Source organism: Pan paniscus, chromosome 2 (genome assembly GCF_029289425.2).
Source record: "Pan paniscus chromosome 2, NHGRI_mPanPan1-v2.0_pri, whole genome shotgun sequence".
Taxonomy (NCBI): domain Eukaryota; kingdom Metazoa; phylum Chordata; class Mammalia; order Primates; family Hominidae; genus Pan; species Pan paniscus.
In genome coordinates, this window is record NC_085926.1 from 25451482 (window position 1) to 25478437 (window position 26956).

General features: G+C 41.4%; 1 protein-coding gene across 4 annotated transcripts in view; it reads left to right on the top strand.

Annotated features, from left to right (window-relative positions):
• The window catches only part of RARB (retinoic acid receptor beta), a 769998-nt gene that overhangs the window by 662937 nt on the left and 80105 nt on the right, over positions 1–26956 (top strand). For all 4 annotated transcript variants that reach the window (XM_034955988.2, XM_034955989.3, XM_003826156.7 and 1 more), the window contains one exon: positions 10409–10550. In XM_034955988.2, the coding sequence (XP_034811879.1) occupies positions 10409–10550 (142 nt within the window). The remainder of the gene's footprint in view (positions 1–10408; positions 10551–26956) is intronic.

The window sequence follows — 26956 nt, forward strand, 5'->3', positions numbered from 1 at the left end:
AACTTAAAATTCATTGGCTTCTTGCCGTGTTATACTTAGAGTAATCCTGATAATAGATCGGTAACTATGGATTTCACCAAGGAAGGGCACAAAATAACTGACCTAAGTAATTTAGAAAACAGATGTCTTTAGTTGGTTCAAATTCTCAGAACCAGATTTAAAGAAAGCATGTGGAGAAGAGCGAAATCTTGCATTTTAGAGGCTTTGTTTCCCCTTGTCATACAGTTTTTCTTCCTACCACATCTTAATTCAGACTCTTGAGAAGAGACAAAGTAGTCCCCAAGATATCATATTTATGATATTTAGCCTACTGCACAGAAATTCTTTGGGTAACTACTCCACCTCATACTCTTCACCTTCTTTTTAAGTCACCTTTATTTCAGTGGCTCCCAAGTAGTGGTCAGAGACACCTAGGGGATTTATAATGAACTTTTAGATATCCTCTTGAAACCGTGCCTAGATATGTGTGCTGTTTCGAAGGAAATTTTATCTAGTTTCAAAGAAGTTCTTTGTGTTCTTTTGGCTTCTCCCACTCCCCCTGCACCCCCACCCCCAAGTCCCTTTTACACTACAAAAATAAAGCCCAGTAGTAAAACATAAAACCCCTCCTGTAAGGTTTTTCTTTCTAGCTTTTACTCAGGTCGCGGAATTTCTCAGAGGCATCCCAAGGGAATCTTGTGGGAGAATGAGTGTGATTACAGTGAACTACTTAATTCTGTCTTATCTATAGTCTTTAGACATAAGGTCAACCAGAAGAGAAGAGAGACTATCCGAGACTATCCAAGACTGCCACGTCCTCATAAAGGAAAAAGAGATTGAACACTTTTGCTGTAGATGGTATTCTGTAGCCTGGACTGACTACATAATTTGCAGGACTTTATACAAAATGAAAATGCTTGTCTCTTATTCAAAAATTATTTAGGGCTGGGCGTGGTACCTCATGCCTGTAATCCCAACACTGTGGGAGACCGAGGCAGGCAAATCGTTCGAGGCCAGGAGTTCAAGTCCATCCTGGCCAACATGGTGAAACCCTGTCTCTACTAAAATTACAAAAATTAGCCAGGTGTGGTGGCAGGTGCCTGTGATCCTAGCTACTCGGAAGGCTGAGGCACAAGAATCGCTGGAACCCAAGAAGCGGAGGTTGTAGTGAGCCAAGAATGCACCGCTGTACTCCAGCCTGGGCAACAAAGTGAGACTCTGTCTCAAAAAAAAAAAAAAAAAAAAATTATAAAATTATTTTGAATTTTAAGACAGTGACAGCAGAGCAGTAAACTAAGCTCTGGGCCCTTCTAGATGCAAGGCCCTGTGGGACTGCACAGTCACATGCCCTGCCCAGAACACAGCTCTTCACTTTTTGAAGACAGTTTAGCAGTGTTTACTTGCCTTATGAAACTTGCTCCCTGAAAATTTTGTTTTGAGATAATTGGTCACAAAACCTGGTGGACTTGTTGCCTACCAATTAAAGTGGGGTTATGATCATCAGACCTATATGATACCTGGTCATTTAAGAAGTATGGTATCCAAGGTCATGTTTTGGAAATAGAAAAAGATATATTTTCACCTAAATTAAAGGACATTTTATCCAACTGAGTAATCTCTCCTTACTATTGGTTTCCAGTTTACGTTACCTAGTAACATTTCTTCCCTGGCTCATGTTCCTCTAAAATAAAGAACATTGTGAACTGAATACATTGGCTTCACGCCCTTCCTGGGACATCATAGACTTTGGAAGTTTAGACCTTGATGTCTGATGATGTGAGTTCAGGTTCTGAGTTAAGAACATGGGCCACCTTTTTGTTGGTATTCTCAGGGAGTTTTAATTAATTGGGGATTAAAAGGATTGAGAGCTGTGGTCTCTGGGTCTAACAGAGTTTCAGCTCTCAAGGATTCACCTGACAAAATCCAGGAAAATGCTGTAATCATATTCTTCTCGAAAGATTTGCTTTACAGTGATGATGTTTTGCTAAACCTGTAATCTCTGCCTTCTTTAGAACCATTTTTCTCTGCATATTTTCAAAATTCAGGCTTTCTTTTCTAATAGTAAGAGTAAGTGTGCCGAGGAAGCTTCTAGACCAAGGGAATTGAAAGGAGACTTTTAGGCCTAAAACACATGGTCAGATTCTCAGTGAAAGACCAGAAGATACCCTCCAAGTTAGCAGGCAAGAGGTGCTATAGACTAACAGATCTTATAGAAGCCATGGCTACACCTTTACTAAGTCCCCAGCACTGGGACCATGTCCTGATGGGGATTTATTACCTTTTTTTTTTTTTTAAACAAAAATAAACAAATCTCAGCTTTTGCCCTTGAGACAACTCAGCTTTCTTGTTTGGAGTATGGATTTGTGGTCTTTTTCTTTTTTGTGTCCTAGAGTTTGGCCCCATCTAACTTGACTTGTTCAATGTTCTTTTCATTACATTTATGCCCACCCTCCCTGCCTAGAAGGAAACTCACTGTCATCAAAATAATAGGGTGTTTTTCTACTTTCTCCCTCCCTCTCACCCATTGTCTTTCAGTGGGGTGAAAAGGTCTTCACTTTTCTCTTTCTCCCCCCAAATTTTGCTATGAATAACTTCTCAGACGTTGTCACGCATAGACTTCCACTCTCTCCAGAGGGTGTTTTTTGTTTGTTTAAGGCAACGTGTTTCCTGGTTTAAAAACCATGTTTCCCAGAGTAGCTGTGATGGGATTATTCCACACTCACCTCCTACTGGCAGCGTTTACTACTGGCTGGAAATGAGCATTATTGGCAGCTCTCTGCTGGCCTGGGGTCACACTGCACAGAGCTCCAGCCTTGCTGCATGGCTGAATGACTACCTGGGCTGGTCATTTGGTTACTTTTTTATTCAGATGAGGTTAGAGTCTTTTAATGACTGAGGAAAATATGACTAAGTAATGCTTTTCCTTCTTTTGCTCTAGAAGGAGAAATTATCCTTTTGAACTTTGCATGGGATAGAAATTAACTCTGCAACAGCCCAGTTCACATAGATGTACTTCCCACACCACTTTTTGGGTGGATTCCCCTGATCCAATGCTTTTTACAACTAAATATAGTGCCAAATTGCCTTTAAAAATTTTTTTTAAAGTCTTAATTCCTTTCTTCAAACAATCATGACACATTCCACACATGTTAAACCTGATATCAATGGCTCTAAGGCTAAAAAACAACTTCCATTCAAAACACCACAGTATGAATTCTCACAAGCAAATAAATGTATGATTAAATATGAGTCAGCAGATTGCACTGTTACTTTAGAAAGCAAGGATTCTTGGGCTACATTCCTGCCTAGACCCAAGGGCAGGCTCAGGGGATTAGGTATTTGTATTGATACCCAGAGCTCAATATCTACTTCAGATAGATGCATGACGAAGTCAATGAATCACAGTTTCCCGGACAATCTTGGCAGAATATAATTCTGACTCTAGCCCTCTACTACACAGAAGAGTACAGTGTCTCTCTAGTAAACACTTGGCATGGCTTTAAGATCTTCCCCAGTTTAAACATTAGCCCCCTTTTCCAGCTGTATCTTACACATACACACACACACGCCATCATTTACATCTCTGCCAACCTGGACCACTGGCTGTTCCCTGCACTTTCTTACTCCTGATCTCTGTTGCTTACCCATAATATTCTTGGGGGAAAGCCTGCCTTTCCAATTCTACTTTTTCCACTAGAGCTGAGATCAAGTGCCAGTTTTCCTCCCTTCTAACTCCTTTGAATTCCTAAGGCCTTTATTTGCTCAATAAATATTTTATGTGTCTGCAATATGTGAATCAGGCACTACAGTGGATACTTTTTCACTGTCTGCTTCCATAAAAGTTCTTATCACACTGCTTGGTGGCATCTTACGTAGTGTTCACTTGACTTATTGTTTCTTCTGTACTGAGAAAGGACAGGAACCACCTTTGTATGCTCCAAGAAAGCTTACCACATCTACTCTAATTGGCATTGAGTGAATGTATCAAAAAGTGAGCAATTAAATATAGAGATGGCCTTTGGTATCATGAAGTTGTCCATCCCCAAGAGCCTATATTGTTTAGAGGTTGGACACTGTCCTATACTATTTGGGGATCTTTATTTTAAACATAGAATGTGTATGGGAAATTGTTCAGAAAAAAGCTTTGAGGAAAGAAGTTTTGTCAATAACAGTAGCTGCTATTCACTGGACGCCTGCTATGTGGCCAGACTGTGCTAACACTTTGCATGCATTCCCTCTTTGGATACACAAAGTTCTCTCAGGAGGTACTTTGTCATCATTTTTTTACAGATGAGGAAATTGAGGTCTTAGTATAACTCACTTAAGGTCATACAGATAGTAAGTGGCCGAGTCACAGTTCAAATCCACATGTGCCTGAACTAGACAATTCACCAGGCCAGTATCTAAACCAACAGAAATCACCCCCTGTGGAAGACAGTGGAGATTATTGTGTGTGATAACATCTGAAAATTAGAAGGTGAAACGGGGTTCATGTGTGAAGAAAAAAAATCTAGAGCAACAGTTTGAGGGTATCAGAGGAGGGAAGATGGCCTAACCCAATTCCATATCAAAATATGCAGGAGGGAGGGAGATGAACCACTTTTTTCCATGTCCTTTCTTGATTTGTGATTTAAGATATGTCCATCAAGAAAATTATAAATTTTATGTATTTGGGTAGAGAAGGATATTTAGGTGTAAAAAAGACAGTTATCTTGCCTTTTGATTTTTGCTTCTTTCTGCACTGTAAATAATAGGGATGATTGGAAACAGTGGTACTTCATACCCTCAGGGAGACAGAAGTAATCTGAGTCAGATAGGGGCATTCCATAATTACTGCTAATACATGAACCAAATGGCTCTAATGCATATATAGCCTTCTCCACCATGTGAGTTTTTCTTTTTCCTTTTTGGTTGTACCTCAGTTCTTTGATAACAGCAGTCAAAGAGCGTGAGGTAGGAAGATTGAAAAATCCACGGTTAGAAAATGCTTGACTCAGTGTGTAACACAGATCTGTCTTTCTGATCTCAGTAATTGGTGTTCATTGTGTTACCGGCTTAACTATCATAAACAACAGAAGTCATGACTAATCAAGCCATGGTTAATCAAGAAAAGTCATAATTAACCAACAAAAATTAGGATTAAGCAACAAAACTCAAGTTTGACCAACAGAATTCGTGATTAGCCAGCAGAAGCTATGATGTATAACAAAAGACATAGTCAACGTGCACAAGTCACAGCCAACAGAGGCCCTGACTGAGCTGATTCCAACTCAGATCAGTGGGTCTGCTACTAACAGCTGAGAAATCTGATTGTTTAATTTCGTAAATACAAATGATATCACCCTCAAGGAATACATTTAAGAAACTAAGGTATAATCCAAGACGGTTACTATGGCTCTGGTTATAGCTAGGACTTCATCAACAATTACAATTACAATTGACTAACAATTGTTAGTCAACAATTATTATTTGAATATCTTCTGTGTGTTGGGTTCTGTCCCAGCCCTGAGCTATTCAGCTGGTGTGTCCCAGTACAATTTATTAGGTGTTGAAAAATTGAAACATTTTCCTGCCAGTTTTTGCCTGACCGTTGCCTTGGGTCTTCCCTTCCTCCATCCAACTGTACTGTCTTAGTTCCAAGGGGGTCATATTTGGCACTGCCTGGAGGCCACCTTGAGTCCACCAACTTGTCAGCTCAGGTTCCTAGGAACCAGCCTTTATACCTATCCTACTCCCCTGTCAGGGAGGCATGAGTATCGGCAAGGAAGGTGGCACACTTGATGGCACTGAGACACCTTAGTGGATAAATGCACAGTGCCTATTGGGCTCCCTGAGGCTGGGGCCACCAGCCACAGGTTGGCATTCCCCCATGTCACCTATGTAACCTCTAAAGCAGACAGTGCTATTGTTTTAGACTTTAAGTATCATCCTTGAATAGGTATAACATGGAAGGAAAAGCAAAATACCATGATTGCCTAGGAGAGGAAGCATCCATGTATGCTTAGATCAGTCAGAGAAGGCTTCCTGGCCAAGTGACCTCATAGAATTTTCCTGGGTTTACTGAGAAAAGGAAGTTCCCAGAAAATGAAAGAGTAACATTACGGTGTCAGCAGTTCCAGAGTTGGTAGCAGAAAACCAGGTGTTGTTTTTTTGTTTGTTTGTTTGCTTTTTGAGACGGAGTTTCACTCTTGTTACCCAAGCTGGAGTGCAATGGCACAATCTCAGCTCACTGCAACCTCTGCCTCCCAGGTTCAAGCGATTCTCCTGCCTCAGCCTCCCGAGTAGCTGGAATTACAGGCATGCGCCACCATGCCTGGCTAATTTTGTATTTTTAGTAGAGACGGGGTTTCTCCATGTTGGTCAGGCTGGTCTGGAACTCCCGACCCTCAGGTGATCCGCCCACCTTGGCCTCCCAAAGTGCTGGGATTACAGGGGTGAGCCACCGCGCCTGGCCGAAAACCAGGTCTTAAGACTTCTAGCCACAATCTCTTGAGATAGTATTGAAACATTCCAACTTCAGTCCAGCACAGATACCTGCCTGAGGCCCTCACAGAGGTGTTACGATGACTCAGTTCTAAGATAAATATAAAAGCCCTCATGATGGTGTCCTTTAAGCCACAGGCTGGTTTCTAGAAGTTGCTATTCTTGCCCATGCAGATAGACGGTCTCTCTTTCCTTAGTCTGCAAATACCACCTCTTCTTTCGCCAAAATACCACCTCTTCTTTCGTCAAGTTCTTTGCCCGCAGAAACTCCCCAAGTCTCACTCTCTAGGTACCCAACTCATCACTTCCTGGTGTGATGACACATTTGGAATCCCAGAAATTTGTGGCTGGAGAGGACCTTCCAAGTAAACTGCCCAATCCCTCATTCAGGGGAAGAGAGAGCTTAGTCCCAGATGGTTGTGACTTGCTCAAGTCCTCTCAGTGACCATGAGGAGCTTGCAGCCCAGGCGTTCAACTCCTAATCTGGGCTCAACCTATCCTACCTCCACTCTCTCCTCTCAGGTTGCTCCTCCAAATGGGACTGAATTCATCCTCTGTACATGCTCAACTTTTGAACCTCCTCTTCTCCAGATGTGTCTAACCATCCCTTGGCTTCAATAACTGTCCCAAACTTTGTCCTGAAGTTTGGGGGTTCTAATTTTAGGTGGGAAAGATCCATGGCTTTAAATCAGTCACATAGTAAGAAGCTTATTTTTTTTCTCTGAATTCCTCAAACAGAAAATCTTGAGTCAGTGCTGATGTGTGTCTCATGCTGGCCAAGCTCCCTTTTCAGCAAGAAGTGAGGAGGGCTGGGGCTCCTGGCCTGCAGCAGACACAGTGTCCAGTATGAGTGAAATGACATCTGATTATTGTATTATTTGCATTTCTCTTATTTCATGAGTACCTTCTAATATTGACAGTTGGTCTGGTTTTCCAAGTAAGCCAGAGATAAATGGTTTCCACTTTAAATAGTGTCAAAAATAGAAGGAGGAGTCAACCTAAATTGAAATATTAGCTAAGTAAACTTTAGGTGTATGAGGATAACTGCCCCCACCCCCTACCCGCCGCACACTCTGGGTCCTCAAAGCAGTGGTCTACAAGGGAGTGAGGTTTGTATAAACTCATAATATCAATGAAGGAGGAGGAGAATTTGTATGATGCAAACCTCTATTCGGCTTGGAGGGCACGTCTGTTTACTCAACCCACGTATAAAAATACCTCATAGCATATATTTTAGCCAGCAAGTATTCTAGCATGGTGGAAATGATTTACTGAAATTTAGACCTTCTCCTGAAATCCAGCCAAAAATCTGATTTGGAAAACCAAGAAGTCCTATTTAGTTTCTGCCGTCATTGTTACTGAATCACACTGACTGGGCAATTAGTGACATATAAAGTTCTTTAATTCTCTGGTCTTCTTTCATTTGAGCATCGTGAGATTGTTTTTCTCTCCTTCCTGGTCACTGACTAAGTGTTTGCTGAACTAAAAATTTGGTTTTTAATAAATGGAGGGGGTCGCCTTTGTCCATACCTCATTTTCTTCCCACGTATATAAAGGACCATGTTTTCCATTGTGTTAATGTTTCTCGGCAGAAGAGCGATGGAGGTTTCTGTAAACTGAGTTTCTACATCTGGCAGCAGAAAGTGGCCCACAGTTATATTTTTTGTAGGGAAAGATATGTTTTTAGATGACCACTCTGCACAGATTCTGGGAGGATTTCACAGTATTTGTAACCTGTTATTTTAGATTCTAAGCACATTTGTAGTTCCAGTGGCACAAAAATAAACTGTGTTTTCTTGGAAAATGTGTGTGTCTGGGATATGTGACAGGAGTTGCAACCTTAAACAAGATTTCCAGGCACTTATAGTTGAACCATGCCAGTAAAAATATGCTTATTTAGACATTAAAATCCTAGGGTGCCCACGTAAGTATCCTAAGCAATGTGTGTTACATGAGCATCCTTTGCTAATGTGCTTTAGCTTTGAACGTTCTTAGCTCTGGCTCCTGCAGTGTTAAGGTACTGCAGGGAAAGTTGAACTCAGATGGTGGGGCTTAGTTTCTGTTCAACACATTTGATGATGTGTTTCTTACATTCAAGAGAGTAGTTTCTCATGTAGGTATAAGTCACATCACAACTGGTAAAGTAGACTTCCTCACTCTTAATACTCATAGCAATGTGGAAGTTTTTCTTGGGCATTCAGAAGAGAGAAAAGGCAGCAGGTATACCCTTCATCTGTGTATTCGGCAAGCATCACTTGATCATCCATTGTCTGCAAAGCTGTATTTAGAAACGGGGAAGACAAAGAGGAAGTTGGGGACCCTTGCTTCTGGAGCCTGAAGTCTGCTTTGTTTCATCGGTGTTTCACAGAAAATCAGGATAAATTGCTTCTTTTGTCAAAATGTGATTTTCAAAAAGTTAAAAAGCAAAAAACTCTTTCAAGTGTTTAGTAAACACATGCCAAAAATTTATTTAACTCATTGATGAAGGGAATAGTAGGATGACAAAGCTGGTTTAAAGGAGGATATGAGAAAGATATTCAGGTAGATAGAAAACAAGAGAGAAAGGAGGGAAGGAAAAGAGAATACCAGAATAAGATTGCAAAGCTAGGTACAGAATGGTTCATTTCCTACAGGGCAATAAAACAATAATATTTGGGGTTATTGTTCATCTGGTCAGAAATGTTTTGCACCTACACTAGACAAAAATTATGTGTAATTTACCAATTTTCTACAGTCTGTATAGAATCTGGGTCCAATCAATAGTAAATAGTAAGTCAAACAAAGTTGTATTTCCTGTGAGTGTTAGATGACACTTCGATGGGCTTGTCAGTCAGTGCTGTAATACATTACTACCCGATAGCGCTTTCTGCAATGATGAAAATATTTTATATATGTGGTGTTTAATATGGTAGCTATGGGCCAGATGTGGCTATTCAGCATTTGAAATGTAGCTAATGTAACTAAAGAACTGAATTCTTAATTTTATTTACTTTTCATTAATTTTGATTTAAGTAGCCTCATGTGACTAATAGCTACCATGTTGGACGACATAGCTCCAACATGCCATTAAATGGGCAGACACTCATTTTTATTTCTTGTTTCCAATTTTGGATAATTTTTTTAAATTGTATTTTAAATGTTGTGAGAGGAGCTACGTAAAAGAACTCAGAGAAGACTCCTTTGAAAAAACTAACTCTTGCATTAGGCAAATAATTTCTTTTTCTTTCTTTTCTTGTTTTTTTTTTTTGGTTTTGTTGTTGTTGAGACAGAGTCTCACTCTGTCACCCAGACTGGAGTGCGGTGGCACAATCTCAGCTCACTGCAACCTCTGCCTCCCAGGTTCACGCAATTCTCCTGCCTCAGCCTCCCAAGGGCTGGGATTACAGGCACGCACAACTGTGCCTGCTAATTTTTGTATTTTTTAGTAGAGACAGGGTTTCACCATGTTAGCCAGGCTGGTCTCAAACTCCTTACCTCAAATGATCCTCCTGCCTCAGCCTCCCAAAGTGCTGGGATTACGGGAGTGAGCCACTGCACCCAGCCAGTAATTTCTTTTATTGGGTAAAAATCCTCATATATTGGTTTTCTTGGTAGTGCGCTCATCTGAAATTGTTCTCGTCAGCAAGAGAGCCAGTTATGAAGCTAAGCCTGTTTGGAGGGAACCCAACTCTGGTGTTTTCCAAGTAAATCAGCTTGGAATTAACTTTCCTTTAGCAAGATAATAATGGTCATGTCTAGTTTTTATTAAAAGGGGCTTTTGGGTTTGCAACAAAGGAAGAAACTATTGATATCTCACAAGGATTTTAAGGTTTATGTAAGTTAACTTTTCTGCTGCCATCACTTCGTTACTCAAAAAGAGCAATTAATGCATTGATAAGGTTGACTTTGATTTCTGATGAAGCTCATTTGCTTTACTGAGTTTTTTCATCTTCTTGCTTGCTTGCAGGGCTTTTTCCGCAGAAGTATTCAGAAGAATATGATTTACACTTGTCACCGAGATAAGAACTGTGTTATTAATAAAGTCACCAGGAATCGATGCCAATACTGTCGACTCCAGAAGTGCTTTGAAGTGGGAATGTCCAAAGAATGTAAGTGGAGTCTCAAAAAACTTTTTCCCTGTTTTCCTTATCTCTGTGATTTGCTCACCTTCCACAGTCATGTGGAATTCACACGTGACACTAACGAAATCTTGCCAAGGGTAGGTGTGAATAGAGATGACATGAAAATGGGGATTGATACGGAGATTTTGAGATGAAACTTGAGTGACAGTTGGTGGAAAGGCAGGAGTTAGGCGTCGTGGATGTCACATTTGTATTCCAAAGCAGTGGCTAACTCACTGTGGATCCCAGAGCCATTAGCAGTAACTCAAGCATATTACACAGTCACATGGTGACTCCATTTCCCCTATCTTGACAATGGGTATAAGGATCTTCGCCTGTATCGATGAGGATAAGATAAAATGATAGGCATGAATGTTAACAGTAGTCATAATTTGCCCTTTTTTAGGAGGGAAGGATTGTATAACTTGTGGAAGAAACATTTCAGAATCTGGGACACTGGCATTTTTCCAAACTTGATTTAGTTTTTCTTCTCCAAGCCATCTTTTCCAAACATGGCTTTATTAATTTTGCCCTTTATTAATGCAAAAGATATTTTTAAAATACATTAAAAATTGGCTACTGGTCCATAAATATCTGATGATGGGGATTTGAAATATACAGGCTTTAGTATAAAAAGAGTATATGTACACTGCAACAAATTTTGCTTTTTCTCTATTTGATGTGTACAAATGTAGGGAATAAGAAAGTATTAGGTGGATGGCTTGGCTCAAGCAGGCATAGGGAGGTCATGGGGCTCTGTGCCCAGTGATGCTCTTGTGGGGCTGCTGCTCTTTCTGTCACTCCATCATGGGGGGATTTTGGTGATGGCGTGCTGTGCACATGTGAGCAGTGGGCTGGGTGCTGCGTGGGGACCCTAGAGATACCTGAGACATGGCTGCTGCCCTCCAGGAGCACAGGACAAAGAGCCAGGCACCCCAATCATGATCCTCTAATGGAGTTGGAGGAATTACATTATGAATCAAGGGCTCTTAGATTTTGGAACTGGGAAACGTGACCCTTGGGTGAAAACTGATTGAAGAGGTAAAGCCCCTGTAGCCAACCAGAGGCATTACTCTGAGGGTGCTCAGCTGGGAATCTTGCCCTCTGCTGGGAGCTATTGCTCAGGGATTGTAGCAGATGTTTGTTGGTAGCCCACCCACCCAGATATCTTTCCTGACTGTACTCCTGCCCCTTCACCTTTCCTAACTGTACTCAGATTTTAGTTTTCTTTTATACCCCTTAGGTTTCAATGTTTCAGAGAAAGCTTCACGGCTGGGATCCACTCAGTCAATTAAAGCCAATCAGTATATTTTATGTTCCAGCCGCATGCGTGAACATGTAACCTAGGCTGGTTCAATGAGAGGGAATTCAAGACTCATGTGTAGAATATCAGGACAGGAGTACCCTTCCCTCCATCCATGTGAACAAGGAAACAGGTAGCCACAAGTACCCCTGGTGGCCATCCTCCAATCCCCAGGGAAGTCAGCTGTAGGACAAAGCATGCACTGTAGATGGAAAAGTGGAAAGACAGAAATCAAGCCCTTAATAGCACCATTGAATTACTGAACCAGCCAACCCTATGAAACCACTGCCTCCAGGTCGTTTTGTTATATCTGCCAAGAAGAACCCATTACAGCTTTTGGAATGAGTGTCTTGTTAATATTTAGAGTCCTCATGAATGAGAATGGACTGGGTCATCAGACAGGAAAGCATCCTGCATGTGCCATTCCTTCTGGGAAGCTCTTTTTCCTCTGGGCAATTCCATCTGCAGATCATGGGTCACTTGGCCACATTTCATCCAGTTCCTTTCCCTCTCTCCAAATTTTAGAGCCATTGAGTTACTCAAAATCCATACATTTGAAGATAGGAAGCTAACATTCAATTGGCTCCGGCTCTAAATCCTACCACTGAAGAGAAAAGCAGGATAACCTGAAATAGCCAGATTGTTCCTATGTGTGAGATTCACGGGATGATCACCTACTGCTCTAGTTTTGGTCTGATGTTCTGTAGACATGGATGGCACACAGCATTTCTGTGGGAGAATTTCAGTTCAGGCTGAAATTATAAATGAGTAAGCCAGATGTGGACTCAGGGAAAATCAGTACTTTTGCATTATTTTGTGTGGGCTGGAGACCCATTTCCTGCTTACATTACTTAAAACCCATATCCTGCTGCTCTGTAAAAACTGGCAGCTTGGTTGGCAATTAAAAAAAATAATGTTTACACCCACAGGAAAACTCTAGCATCAGCCCTCAAGGAGCTTATCACCTTAATTAGATTTAAAAATATAGAAATGGGAAGAAAATGGGATCATTATGTCCAAGTACACAAAAATAAATATATTTTTGTTAGAAGGAAATTGAAGGGAAAGAAATAAACACTTGGAATATAGAGATTGAGAGTCTAATTGGATATTTTTAAAGTTGAAACAGAAGGAAGCAGGCAAATATGAGAATCAGTAACCAATTATACCACAGTATACGCAACTGAAATGAAACCAAGAATAATAGATACTCATAGAATGTTAGAAGTGAAAAGGGATCTTAGAGATTGATTTTCACTCACCTCTCTCATTTGACATAGAAGTACACTAGGACTCAGAAAGATGACACGGTTTTCCCAGCAGTCCCAACTGGCTGAAGACATAACCAAGACTACAGTGAAGTCGGCCACCTCTCCTCCCCATGCCTTCTCTGCAATAGCAAGATTAGCAAGATTCACATTCCATTCTAGCCATAGGACATGTCAGTTCATCTGTACGTGTCAGAATCCTTTAGATGAGAATGACAGAAAACCCAGCTCAAACTGGCTTAAGCTACACAACTCTACGCATGTCACTGAAAAGTCCAGAGTAATATGCTGGATCCAAAGGCACATGTTTGTTTTGGGGGCATTGTTTCTCTTTGTCTCTCACAGCTGATTTTTGCTGTGCTGGCTTCATTCTCAGGAAGATTTTCCCCATGTCTAACAAAGAAGGGCACCAACAGCTCCAGACTGTTAATCTATTGACCCAGCAAAAAGACAGACTATTAGATCCCGATTGTTCCATCAAAGCCTAGGGACAGATTCTCATTGGCCTAACTTGGGTCATGTGCCCTTCTATGAACGCATTGCTTTGGGCAGGGCATTGCTTTGGGCGGGGGATAGAATATTGTGATTAGCCAGGTCTGGATCATGTGTCAATATCTACAGCCCAGGATTGAGGTTGACTTCACCCAAACCATGTGGGTGGGGAGTGTGGAAGAAAATGTTCCTCAGAGGGGAATCAGAAAGACAGGAGGCAAAAATGACCTCATGTCCACCATGATTTGTCAGGTCCCACAGTGCTGTTCCCAAGGCACTCTTCTTTATGCTGTGGGAGAAAAAAAGAAGGATAAAACTGAGAAAATTTAAGAATCATTATAGTAATAGCTAACTGGACAGGGTATTTTCTATGTGCCAAGTATTACATTAACCACTTTTTTTTTTTGTCACCCAGGCTGGAGTGCAGTGGCGTGATCTCAGCTCCCTGCAACCTCCACCTCCTGGGTTCAAGCGATACTCCTGCCTAAGCCTCCCAAGTAGCTGGCATTATAGGCGCCTGCCACCACGCCCAGCTAATTTTTGTATCTTTAGTAGCGATGGCGTTTCATCAAGTTGGCCAGGCTGTTCATCATGTTGGCCAGGCTGGTCTTGAACTCCTGACCTCAGGTGACCCACCCACTTCAGCCTCCCAGAGTGCTGGGATTACAGGCGTGAGCCGCCGCGCCTGGCCTGCATTAACCACTTTTGATGCTTTATCCCACTGATCCTCATAACAACCCTACGAGATAGATTAGTTACAATTCCTCCTTCCCAGGTCCCACCGTTTTTTTGGCAGATGTGGAAGCTGAGACACAGAGACATTAATTTACTCAAGGTAACACAGTTAGTAAGGGGCAGTGCTGAGATTTGGAACCAGGCAGTTTGATGAGAAAGTCTATATTCAAACTGAAATATATACTGCGTGCCATAGGAAGCAGCGTTTAAAACTCCGAGTTCCTTTTTCCACTCTATTTTATTGCCAGTGGTTAATAAAACAATAACCATACTCCTTGCTCTATATTAGAGATGTATCCCCTAGAAAATCATGTGCAAATTTAATTTTTATAGATCAAATTTGATTTTACATGTGTAAGGGCATTTACAAGTAAAAGAAATCCTTTAACGTGGCCTACCAGAACAGTATGCTTATTTCTTCATTTTTTTTTTTCTGTTTTGTAAATGCTGCTGGGTATACCTTGTATTTTCCAAGGGCTTATAGGACTAGGGAAGCCTTTTTTGCAGAGAAATAGCTATCTGTCAAAGCATAGAATTTGAACATGGTAATGGCAAGTGAAAAAAAACTCAATTTTTAGCAGCATTCTAAAGAGGTGGTACAATAATTTATGAAGAATTGGAGAAGGAGGCAAAGGAAGCAAACTGACTCGAATGATGAACTTCTGCTGGTGGCGTGGGAGGTTTGTAATGATGTCAGAAGAGGAAAGCATGTGGCAAAGCCCTGAAATAAAAACAATTAATGAAAAAGAGAAACAATAAATGAAGGCATAACATTTGGATTATGAAAGAAATGTCCAGACAAGCTTATGGTATAGATAATAGCTAATGGTCCATGATGGGAAAGAAGATTTAAGATGATACTGTTTAGAAACCATGGGAGTAAAGCCCTAGAAAGCCTGATCATATGCATTTAAGTCAGTTACAGAAATTCAAATGAATAGTTCAGATCTTTAAGCCAAAGGTCAGCAAACCATTTTTTAAAAGAACCAGCTCTTCAGGCATATGGTAGTGTGCACCTATAATCCCAGCTACTCAGGAGGCCAAGGCAGGAGAATCGCTTGAACTTGGGAGGCGGAGGTTGCAATGAGCCGAGATCGCACCATTGCACTCCAGCCTGGGCAACAGGGTGAGACTCCATCTCAAAAAAAACAAAAAAAAACAAAAAAAACAGCACTTTTTTAAAAGATGTTAGAAATTTTAGAAAATATTTTTGAGGCCCTGTGCAGTAGCTCACACTTGCAATCCCAGCAATTTGTGAGAAGGAGATGGGAGGATCTCTTGAGCCCAGTAGTTTGAGACCAGCCTGGGCAACGTGGCAAGACCCCAACTCTACAAAATTTTTTAAAAAATTAGCTGAGAGTGATGGTGTGGACCTGTGGTCCCAGCTGCTCAGCTAATCAGGAGGCTGAGGAAGGAGGATCACTTGAGCCCGGGAGGTTGAGGCTGCAGTGAGCCATTTTCATGCCACTTCACTCCAGCCTGGGCAACAGAGCAAGACCCTGTCTCAAAAAAAAAAGAAAATATTTGCCCCTGTCTTCATTACTTAACTCTGCCATTATAGCGCAAAAGTAGCCATGGAAAATATAAACAAACAAGTGTGGTTATGTTCCAGTAAATCTTTATTTACAAAAGCAGATGAAGGGCTAGGTTTGGCCCACAGGCCATGGTTCGCCAATGTCTGCTTTAAGTGGCTCATCCAGTGGCCAAGGATGCCACTTAGGGCTGCTCTGTGATCCCATCCCATGCTTCTCTCCTACCAGTAGACACACCCAGCTTCTAGCCACACTACACCGTGCTGACTTATGAGCCGTATGTCTCCATTTTTCTGAGGATTCACCTCCTTCTCCATCAATTGAACCCCAGGAGCCTGATGAAATGTCATTTCCTCTTTGAAGCCTCCCCTAAGCCTCATTCCACACTCTAAGCAGAATTATTCATTCTTCCCTCCCCAACCCCGTTTTCTCACAGTGCTTCGCACAAAGCTCCATGAACCGCAAACTTATTATATTATAAAGATAGTATGATTCTTCGCACACCAGTGAGTCTCCCTGGCTGGATTATAAACTCTTAAAAGGCATGCATCATGTCTTTCTCACCTTGTAGCCCCTGAATATAGCATGAAGCTTTGCTCAGTGAAGTTAGGTTGATCAAGTGGTTAAATGTGACCAGTTTTAAAGGCAAACCCATCTTCTCCCTGGCTTTACTTTCTGAAAAGTTGTCAGAGGCAAAACAATTCTAGGTGTGTATTCAAATCACAGTCATTCGTTTATCTGCTAGGGGCCCAGAACAAGTTATTCAACTTCTTTGAGGCTGTGTTTTCTACCTGGATGAGAGAAACATTGGTATTGACTAACAGCCCCGGCATGACATGAGAATTGATGCTTTTAATCCTGTTTAGACAGCAGTGTTTCCATAAGCTGCTTCCTCTTCCCAGTTCCCTCCCCCAGAAGACATTAGATCTTCTAGGGCTTTGGCCAGTGAAAAAGGCTGAGCTGAGCAGGTGTCTTGGGTAGTTGTGCATGGCAGAAGCCCAGTTAAGAGGGAGAAGCAAAGATGGACATGTGTTGGGGTTTGGACCTTACTTTTGCCAAACCTTAGCTATCAAAGAAGGGGGTCCAGGAATAGGGGAGACACTGGGGTCAGGAGGCCAAAAGGAAAATGGAAGACAAGAAGTAGGCCAGAATTATGACTCGGGTGCTGTGAGGAAGGGACAGTAGTATACCCTGGATGCCCCTGAGGTTAGGCTAGGTTCCCATGGGTCACTGGCCTCCTCCAAGACTGGGTGCCCCCACCCTGTGTCTGTAACAAAAACACCATGGAAGGTACTGTTGCTGCCACCCCCTCATTCCAGCTCCTTTCTTTCTGAAAACCACTGGCCGTGAATTCACACAGGGAGCCTCTTTGTATTGCTCTTTGAGGTTATGTTTATGTGCCCATGCCCTTGAGTGATGGGCAAAACATGTCTTTGATTTTGTTTGAGAATGCTTTTTAATGTTTATTTCACAGCATTTTTTTCCTATGACAGTTTCATAAGTGTATTTGTAGAATAGAGCAATTGAATAATCTCTGAATTTAAAAGTCCCTAAGCACTCGTTGACACCTTCTCATTTGGGGCATATTGAGCTTAAAAACAGCTTTTCATAAAGTCTCTAAATTCCAATTTATACTTTAGACATGAACGTCCCCATGGGTCGATTGGATGGAATGAATGTGCTTTGTATGGACACTTAGATACTTCTGTGGGAGGATTTTGTTGCTCTGTGTTTCTCTCATTTCCCCTTTACTGTTAAACTTAGATTAAAACAAACCTTTTGGACTAAAGGCACTTAACCTCAGTTAGAATTACCTTTGCTTGTGCACAAATTATATTGATGTGCTCATTGGTTCTACTGCTGGATTTTACTGGCTTAATAACAGGGAAATTCATATTGTAGGTTGCACTGTGTAGTTGGGAAATTACATAAAAATCATCATCAGGGCACTTAATGTCTTTCTAATTTTAGTTTATTTCTTCATTTGTTCCCGTGTTAGATCCCAGCCTGTTACTTTGCTTCCAGGGTTCACTGTGATCATTTTGTTCTGTTCACCAGAGACTACCATTAACCCCCACCTTCTCTTCTTGCTCTGTGGCACACAAATCCCTGAAGAGCCCCCCAGAAGTAAGTGAAAGGCTGGAAACTTCCTACTTTTATACCTAAAAATGTTCTAGAAACTGGAAAATAAAAATCTGCTGCCCCTTTCTACTTGCCAAATATGAATATTTGCCTACATCTGTTTAGGAGATTTAAAAAAAAAAACAACAAATTATGTTTGGGTACCAGCAGCCCGGTGATGTCAGTGCCACTGTGGGACTCAAAGCCCATTAACACTCAGACTGAAAAGGAAGTATTAAAATTCCTTCAGCTTTACTAATATATTTCTCCCCACTGCCTGTCTCCTGGAGAGGGGACACTCAGTACATTCTCACCTTAGAAAAATGAGAAATTTCCATTACACAATAGAACAGCACAGGGGAAAGAACAAAGGGCTTTGAAGTTAGCCTGAGCTGAGTTCAAATGCAGCCCTCGCCTCTAGCTATCTCAACTTGGGCACATGGCAAAATTTTGCTTCACGTGAAATGAACTAACCCATTGCGTGGAGATTATCACAGAAATGTTGCAGGATTGTTTTGTGGATTGGACTCATGGGGTAATGCATTTAGCACCGTGCTTGGCACATAGTAAGTGCCGAATGAGAGTGGTTCTCTGCTACTGCTTCTTTTGGTGACACAGTTTGGTTGCCGCTGTTGCTGCTGCCACAGCTGTGTTTTATTATAGCTACAGCCTTGATTATACTTCAGGAGAAAAGTTAAAAGTAGAGACTCTATTCATTTTGAATTGTTTAGAACACCACAGCTTAGAAGTGCAGCTCCAAATATTATGTCACAGCCTTAAAAATAAAGTTTGCAAGAATGGTTTCTAAAATAAATATCCACCTTTCTTGCCTACTTAAACCGGGAGCCAGATGGCTCATTTGCCCAGAGATGCCGAGACATGTGTAATCAGAGAATGGGAGAGTATCCTGGTATCCTGGAACCCAACTCCATGGAGAAAACTGAACTGGGGTGTTAGAAAGGACGCCTGGCCCCCTTCCTTCCTCAGTCAGCTCAAGGTGAGGCCATCAGGGTCTTCCAGCAGTGCTGAGCCCAAGCTAAATCACCACAGAGACAAAGTTGCCCTTCCCCTTCCCCGTTCTCCCAGCAGCTGCCTTTCTTTGCTCATCTGGCACCTTCCATCTCTCCTCTGCCTTATTTGAGATTCTGTGGCCTGCCTTCCTCCAGATCCGTCATGTCCCTTCTCCCAACCAACTCCTGTCCACCCTGTGGCCTCCTCAGCAAGACTGCTTTTGCTGTTAGCCACCTGAGAGGAAAGCTGGGGAGGACATCAGTGGTGCTGTGGTAGTTCATGGTCATGAGGGGCTTTACTAATGGCAACAGCCCCAAGACTTCAGGTTATCCCATGCAGCAGATAGGACAGGAATCATATTCTGATTCAGTTTCCTGAGATTGAGAGAGGGTAAGAGACCTGCCTGAGGTCACACAGCTGGTATACACCCATGGGTCTTAATTCTAATTCCCAGCATCCTTTCAACTACCCTTTGCTTCTCTAAACAATGAAGTTCTTGCAAACATTTAAAGCTACACGGTTTTCAGTATCTTCACCTGTATTCGCTCCCAAATCAAATATTCTATAATTACAGGCCGGGCACAGTGGCCCACACCTGTAATCCCAGCACTTTGGGAGGCTGAGGTGGGTAGATCACTTGAGGTCAGGAGTTTGAGACCAGCCTGGGCAACACAGTGAAACCCTGTCTCTACTAAAAATACAAAAAAATTAGCCGGGCATGGTGGTGAGCCTCTGTAATCCCAGCTACTCTGGAGGCTGAGGCACAAGAATTACATGAATCCAGGAGGCAGAGGCTGCAGTGGGCCAAGATCGAGCCACTGCACTCCAGCCTGGGCAACACAGCAAGACCCTGTCTCAAAAAAAAATCTATAATTATGTGGTTTGATTTAACGTGTATACTAGTTTAATGCGGTATTTCCCTAAGTGTAAACTGCACACTGTGATATGAAATATAATTTTAGGGAATATTGAACTTGGCATAAGACAGTATTAACTCATTTAATGATAAAGATTTTCCTTTTCAATATTTATTGTCTTTTTATTACCAATGAGAAAAATCTCAGTTTGATGCCAATACAGCCTTAATTAATATTTCTTGAATCTCTGCTAATCTGTCTTTTTAACAGATGGCAACAATACCTAGGTAGGACTGAAATGTATTTATTTCAGATGTCTGCAAATGTTCTTAAAAGGCCAGGCAGTAAATATTTTAGCATCTGCAGTCCATTTGGTGTTTTTTTGCAACTACTCAACTCTACTATTGCAGCTTCAGAGCTTCACAATTGAGCATGGCTTTGTTCCAATAAAACTTTACAAACACGGGCACTTGACCTGAAAACCCTGTTTATTTTTTGTTTTTTGTTTTGGTTTGTTTTTTTTGAGATGGAGTCTTGCTCTGTTGCCCAGGCTGGAGTGCAGTGGCACGATCTCGGTTCACTGCAAGCTCCGCCTCCTGGGTTCACGCCATTCTCCTGCCTCAGCCTCCCAAGTAGCTGGGACTACAGGCGCCCGCCACCACGCTTGGCTAATTTTTTGTATTTTTAGTAGAGACAGGTTTCACCGTGTTAGCCAGGATGGTCTCAATCTCCTGACCTCGTGATCTGCCCACCTCAGCCTCCCAAAGTGCTGGGATTACAGGTGTGAGCCACCGCGCCCAGCCAACCCTGTTTATTTTTTACCCTACCTTTCTATTTATGGCAAATGACACCCCTTTCCCCTTTATAGTAGTAATACAAATATTTCCTCTACATTTTATTTAAGAAAAAAATCAATTGAGACAGAAATCGTAAGTGTATAGCAGCCTGTGAATATGTGCAAAATTGTGAAGGCAGTACTTCAAAGGACTGAAGTTTGAGAAACACTGGTTTTATATGTTCTTGTATCTTAGGAATAGAAGCAGGGTCTGCAGTTGTGGCCTGAGCCCTCTCAGAGTCTCTGTAGTGCCTCAGTTGCTGGTCAGATCCCACTGACATGCCCCTGCATTACTGCCTGCCGCTAACCCTTCCTCACATGCTGAACTCTGTGCACAACTTGAGGATGGGAAGGGGGGTCTTGCTTTTTTGCATCCTCAAGGTTTAGACCTTTCCTGATAAAACAAAGGGTCAATAAATGGGTGGATCTGTCACAGTGGATTTTAAGCATCCGGGGGAACTGATGGAGGGATGCAGTATGCTGCTTAAAGCCTGGACTTAAGGGGCAGTCAGATTCATACCCCAGCCCACCACTTACTTAGCTCTGTGTGATCTTGGGCAGGTCACTTAACATCTGTGTACACCAAGTTGCTTGTCTGTAACATGAAGAGAGTAATAGTACCTACTTCATGTGGCTATTGTGAGAAGGAAATGAATTAATATATGGCAGGGGCTAAAAACAGTACTTAGCTAAGCGTTAGCTCCTGTTACTGTTCCGGTATCTGTTATGATACTGAGCCATCCTGGTCTCTAAAGATTGGTGTATTCATTCATCAGCGGTCCTTAGTGATTGTACAGGACAGCTAATGCTCCTTCCAACCCAGTGGTCCCTTTACTCAAAACAAGAAGTACATGTCCTTGGGACTCAAATCTATCCCCACAAAGCAAGGTGATGGGTAGATGGGGCCAGGAGCAGTTTCAGCTCTGAGCCAGGTGATCTGATGTTGGAATTCATGGCACTTCATCGCTTACACAATCAACTCCAAATGTCCAAATGTGTTAGCATGGGCAGAGAGCCCTGCACAGCTGCCCCAGCCTGTCCAACACTGATCTCTTGTCATGTGCCCCCAAATGTGCCACACACTAGCCATCACTAACCACTCGGTGTCCTCTCATGTGACACAGCATCCTTAGGCTGTGCCTGCTGTTCTCTCTGCCTGCAATGCCTTTCCCTCCCTACTCCTCCTTGAAGCCACCTTCTTCCTAAATGAGCAGGCATGCGCACATACACGCGACACACTTTTCTAACAGCAAGGAGTGTGTGTGGGTCACTCTTGCCTCTCCATGCTATGAAGTGTTAGTGGCACCTCTATTGAGATGACTTTCAGAGTCAAACTGTTTTTTGGGTGGTCCAGGAGCTTTTGGTGTCTGTGTGTGTGTATAGGTGTTGAGAGAGGGAAAACTCATCACACAGAAGGTCCCTCACTGGCTGGGGGTGCTTCAAGAACAAGTATGGAGTTTGGTTTTTATTTATATCTTTAATTGTGAGCCTAGTGCCTTGTACTTAATAGATATTTCTGGAATGAATTGAAAGCAAAGGGTACGGCTGGGTGCGATGGCTCATGCCTGTAATCCCAGCACTTTGGGAGGTGGATCACGAGGTCGGGAGATTGAGACCATCCCAGCTAACACGGTAAAACCCTGTCTTCACTAAAAAAAAAAAAAAAAAAAAAGAATAGCCAGATGTGGTGGCATGCACCTGTAATCCCAGCTACTCAGGAGGCTAAGGCAGGAGAATCGCTTGGACCTGGGAGGCGGAGGTTGCAGTGAGCTGAGATCGCGCCACTGCACTCCAGCCTGGACAACAGACGGAGACTCCATCTCAAAGAAGAAAGAAAGAGACAGAGAGGGAGAGAGAAAGAAGGAAAGAAAGGAAAGAAATGAAGAAAATAAAGAAAAGGGTACCTAAGGACTGGGGATTCTGAATCAGGAACTTCTGTCTGATCTTCCAAGAGTTAAGAGATTTGAACACGTGAACTTAAAGTGAAATACAAGCCCAAGAAAACATTAGGTCTTATTGATATCATGAGCCCATTTTTACCTTTCCCATTCTGCCTCCTCTCCCACTTTGCACCATATGAGTGATAGCATGTTACCCCTTTCATGACATGACATCCCAATGCTGTTTTTTCCATGGTGGATGTAAACAGATGAAGCTTGTAAATAGGTCCTAACAGAGATTTACTTTCTCTCAAAACTACACACACACACACACACACACACATTTCATCAAATCGATCATTTCTTAAGGTGCACTATTATTTTGTATACCACTAAAAGGGAAAACGGTGCCTATTAAACCAAGACACACTCAGATTGTAAGACAGGTGGCAATTTCAGAAAGGGGGAGAGGAAGGGAGAGAGGGAGAAACCAGATATCTGGTTTCAACCCTGTAAGAAAAAAGGAAGCGCCTTACATTCTAAACTGGAAATATTGTATGTTTTCATCTTGAGCTATTTTTTATTCTGCTTTAAATAGACATTGATAAAACCTTAGTGCCCAAAGACAATCCCCAGCAAAGAGAGTTGGCTGAATAAATATGCAAGTGCTTCTAAAATAGCTGGCAGAGAGCCCTTTGTTTGGAAACAAATGTCTCCCTAAAAATAGCAACCTGAAATTCTCCTGCAGTCCCTGTGTTCTGGAGCAATGAACATGGCCCTTTAAGTACCTTCTCCCAGTGACAGCAATTCTCAGGAGAGTGGCTACCTAAATCGCTCAGTAAATCCTTGCATAGAGTACAGTCTGGAATTTGCTCCTCCTGGAGTGGTATCAAGGACTTAAACTCTATCTCTTCTCCCTCTGCTATCACAAAATATTAACTATCATGGTTAGGTTATTTCTTTCATCCTTCTCCCTTTACAGCTGGAAAACAAAGAGTTGAGCAATTATCTGATGAATTAGATTAATGAAGACAGGCATCTTTTAGTACTGGGACCAAGCAAAGCAAACACCCTGTTTTCTCAGGAGAAGGAAAGTTTTTGTCCAAAATACACACTTGATTGTTCCGACACTTCATTTTACCAAGCGTAAAATACCTCCATGATTAAAAAAAAAAATCTGCTCCTTTCATTTTCAAAATGATTTTAGGACACAAATATTTTATTGATATTGGAAAATGCAACTCCTCCATTTTTCTTTGCTTGTTTTTTGGGGGGAAGGGGATTATAACGTCAGTTGGTCTGACTTCTAAACAATATTTTGGTTTAGCAACATTGTTTAAATCTTAAAATAAAACTGAGGAACTTCACTAGTGTTTGAAAATGGACCCATTTAGGAGCCAGTCATGATATGGCCCTTCCAAAGGGAAAGATAAAAGTTGCTTCTAGTAAACTCTGTGGACTCAAGAGATTTAAGGAGGACAGGAAGAGAATCAAGTGAAAGGTAATAAGTGAAGGAGTCCCACTTTATGTCCTGAAAGTGTCCAGACACAATGTTTGAGTAGTTTTAAACTGAATGGAAACTTGGATATTATGTCCTTGGACTTTCAGCTCTCAGAAATCTGAAAATATGCAGTCTCAGAATGTACTCCCACCCTACTCTAATGGATGCAGTGAGTGAGTTATTTCAGGAAGAAAGGCATCAGGGCTTCCTCCTGTCTCTTGGGGCTGAGCAAACTCTTGGAGATGGCCTTCCCCACATTCCTAAGGATAATAACAGTGTCCAGGTCTATGGAGTGCAAAGCCCCATTTTGTTTTTACAAATAGTGCCTTCTGTGTGGCATTGTATTCCTTAAAAATAGAATTGCATCCATCAGATTGAAGTGTGGTGCTTTACTCCACCAGAATGGCTGACACTAAAAGGACTGACAATAGCAAATGTTTGTGAAATGTGAAGCAACTGGAACTCTCATGTGTGGCTTGTGGAAGTATAAATCAAGCCAAAGTTTGGAAAACTCTTTGGCAGTATCTCCTAAAGCTAAACATACCAATATGACTGAGTGGTTATATTCCTGGGAACATACTCAACAGAAATGAGAATATGGACCCACCCAAAGACACATACAAGAATGTTCACAGCAGATTTATTGATAATAGTCCAATCCTGGGGGGGAGGGGGAACAAACCCATATGTCTGTCAACAGTAGAATGTGTAAATAAATTGTGACATATTCAAATCATGGAATATGCTTAGTAATAAAGAACTAACAGCATGGATGAACTCAGATGACATTGAGTGAAAGAACTTAGAACAAGAGACAAGAAACAGTCTATATTATTCCATTTGTTTAAAGATTTAAAATGAGCAAAACTTGTCTATATGATAATGAGAAGAATGGTGGTTACCCTCAGAAAGGAGGTATTGACTCAAAAGAGCCACATGGAATCCCTGTGGGGTGCTGGACATTCTAAACTTTAATCTGATATGTACGTGCAAAACTATGTGTGTATTTTATACCTCGGTGAAAAAGAAAAAGATTAAAATATGGAGTAGTGGAACGGCCATTTCTTCCTGTGCATAGAGAAAGTGTGTTATCATCAAGAAGAGTAATACCTCTCATTAGAAGAATCTTCCTTCCTGTTAATACCTTAAAATTTCTTCAGGCAGTGTTTTAACATCTTGGCATTTTGCCTTTTCCTCTGGTTTGAGACCCTTTTCACTTCAGCTTTGAATGTGTAAGGAGCACCAGAAATGCACTATGGGCCATGATCTACTCCTAGTTCCCTGACTATGGTTATCTAATACCCCAAATTGCATCAACCCACCTAACTAGCTTTTTCTTTTAGGGCTATGCACTCCAAATTAACAGGCCAGGGATTTCTTTACAACTTGTTATATTTGAAAAATTATTTTACCCATCAGATAATAAACAGCTAAAAAAAGATAATGTAAGAATTGTTATTGCTAAGTGTTAAATTATCAGTAGTGGCAGTATGTTCCTTTTAGAAATATAGTGTTCAAGATGTGATTTATGAACTTATGTGGATTCCAGTTTAATAATTAGCTAATTATTCTTTTTTCCATAATTAAAAAAAGCAAGGTGCTTTATATTTTGATTCATTCATTAAAGGGAACTGGGACTTCAAATGAATAATCAAATTGAGACTGGCTTAGGGAAGTTAACAAAAAGTTTTGGCTGGTACAATAGGCAACCTAGTTAAGAAAAGCCATCAGAGTAATTTATTTGTGAGTTCTAGATTTATCAAAGGTTCATCTTTATTTCCTTGTCTTTTTTTTTTTTTTTTTTTTGAGACAGGGTCACACTCTGTCGTCCAGGCTGGAGTGCAGTGATGCAATCTTGGCTCACTGCAATCTCTGCCTCCTGGGTTCAAGTGATTCTCGTGCCTCACCCACCCAAGTAGCTGGGATTATAAGCATACACCTCCACACCCAACTAATTTTTGTATTTTTAGCAGAAATAGGGATTTGCCTTGTTGGCCAGGCTGATCTCAAACACCTGGCCTCAAGTGATCCACACACCTCACCCTCCCAAAGTGTTGAGATTACAGGTGTGAGCCACTGTGTCCAGCTTCCTCGTCCCTTTTATTTTTATTTTTAAAAAGTGTTTAATATATACTGATGGCAGAAAAGAAAGCAGTAAAAATGACAAATTCTTCCCTAATGCCAGTTTGCAGAGTACGAGCAATTAATCCAGCATTCGAAATTTAGACATAAAGACATACAACTTGTGATTTCATGAGATGGTATTTTAACAAGTTGATTTAAAATATGTAATGTCAGTTCTAAAATATCAAAACTAATGGGATTGGTTATCTCTGCAAGAGCAAATATTAGGAAACCCTCACCCTCTTTATAGAAATATATTTATCTCGTGTTGCTCTCTTCAATGAATACAATGAGGCTTACAAAAGTAATGTGAAAAAAATGACAACTCAACAGTAAAAAGATAAATAGCTCAATTTTAAAATGGGCAATGGATTTGAGTAGACATTCCACCAAAGAAAATATACAAATAACTAATAAATACATGAAAAGATGTTCAACATCTTTAGTCATCATGGAAATGCAGGTCAAAACCATGATGAGATGCTGCTTCACACCCATTAAGAGGGCTGTAATAAGAAAGACGAGCAATAACAAATGTTAGGAAGATGTACAGAAATTTGGACACTCGCACACTGCTAGTGGGATCATAAATGGTACATTGCCACTATGGGAAACAGTTTGGCAGTTCCTCAAGAACTTAAACAGAGAGTTATTATGGGACCCATTCATTTTACTCCTAAGTATATACTCAAGAGAAATAAAAACATGTATCTACACAGAAAGTTGACAGAAATG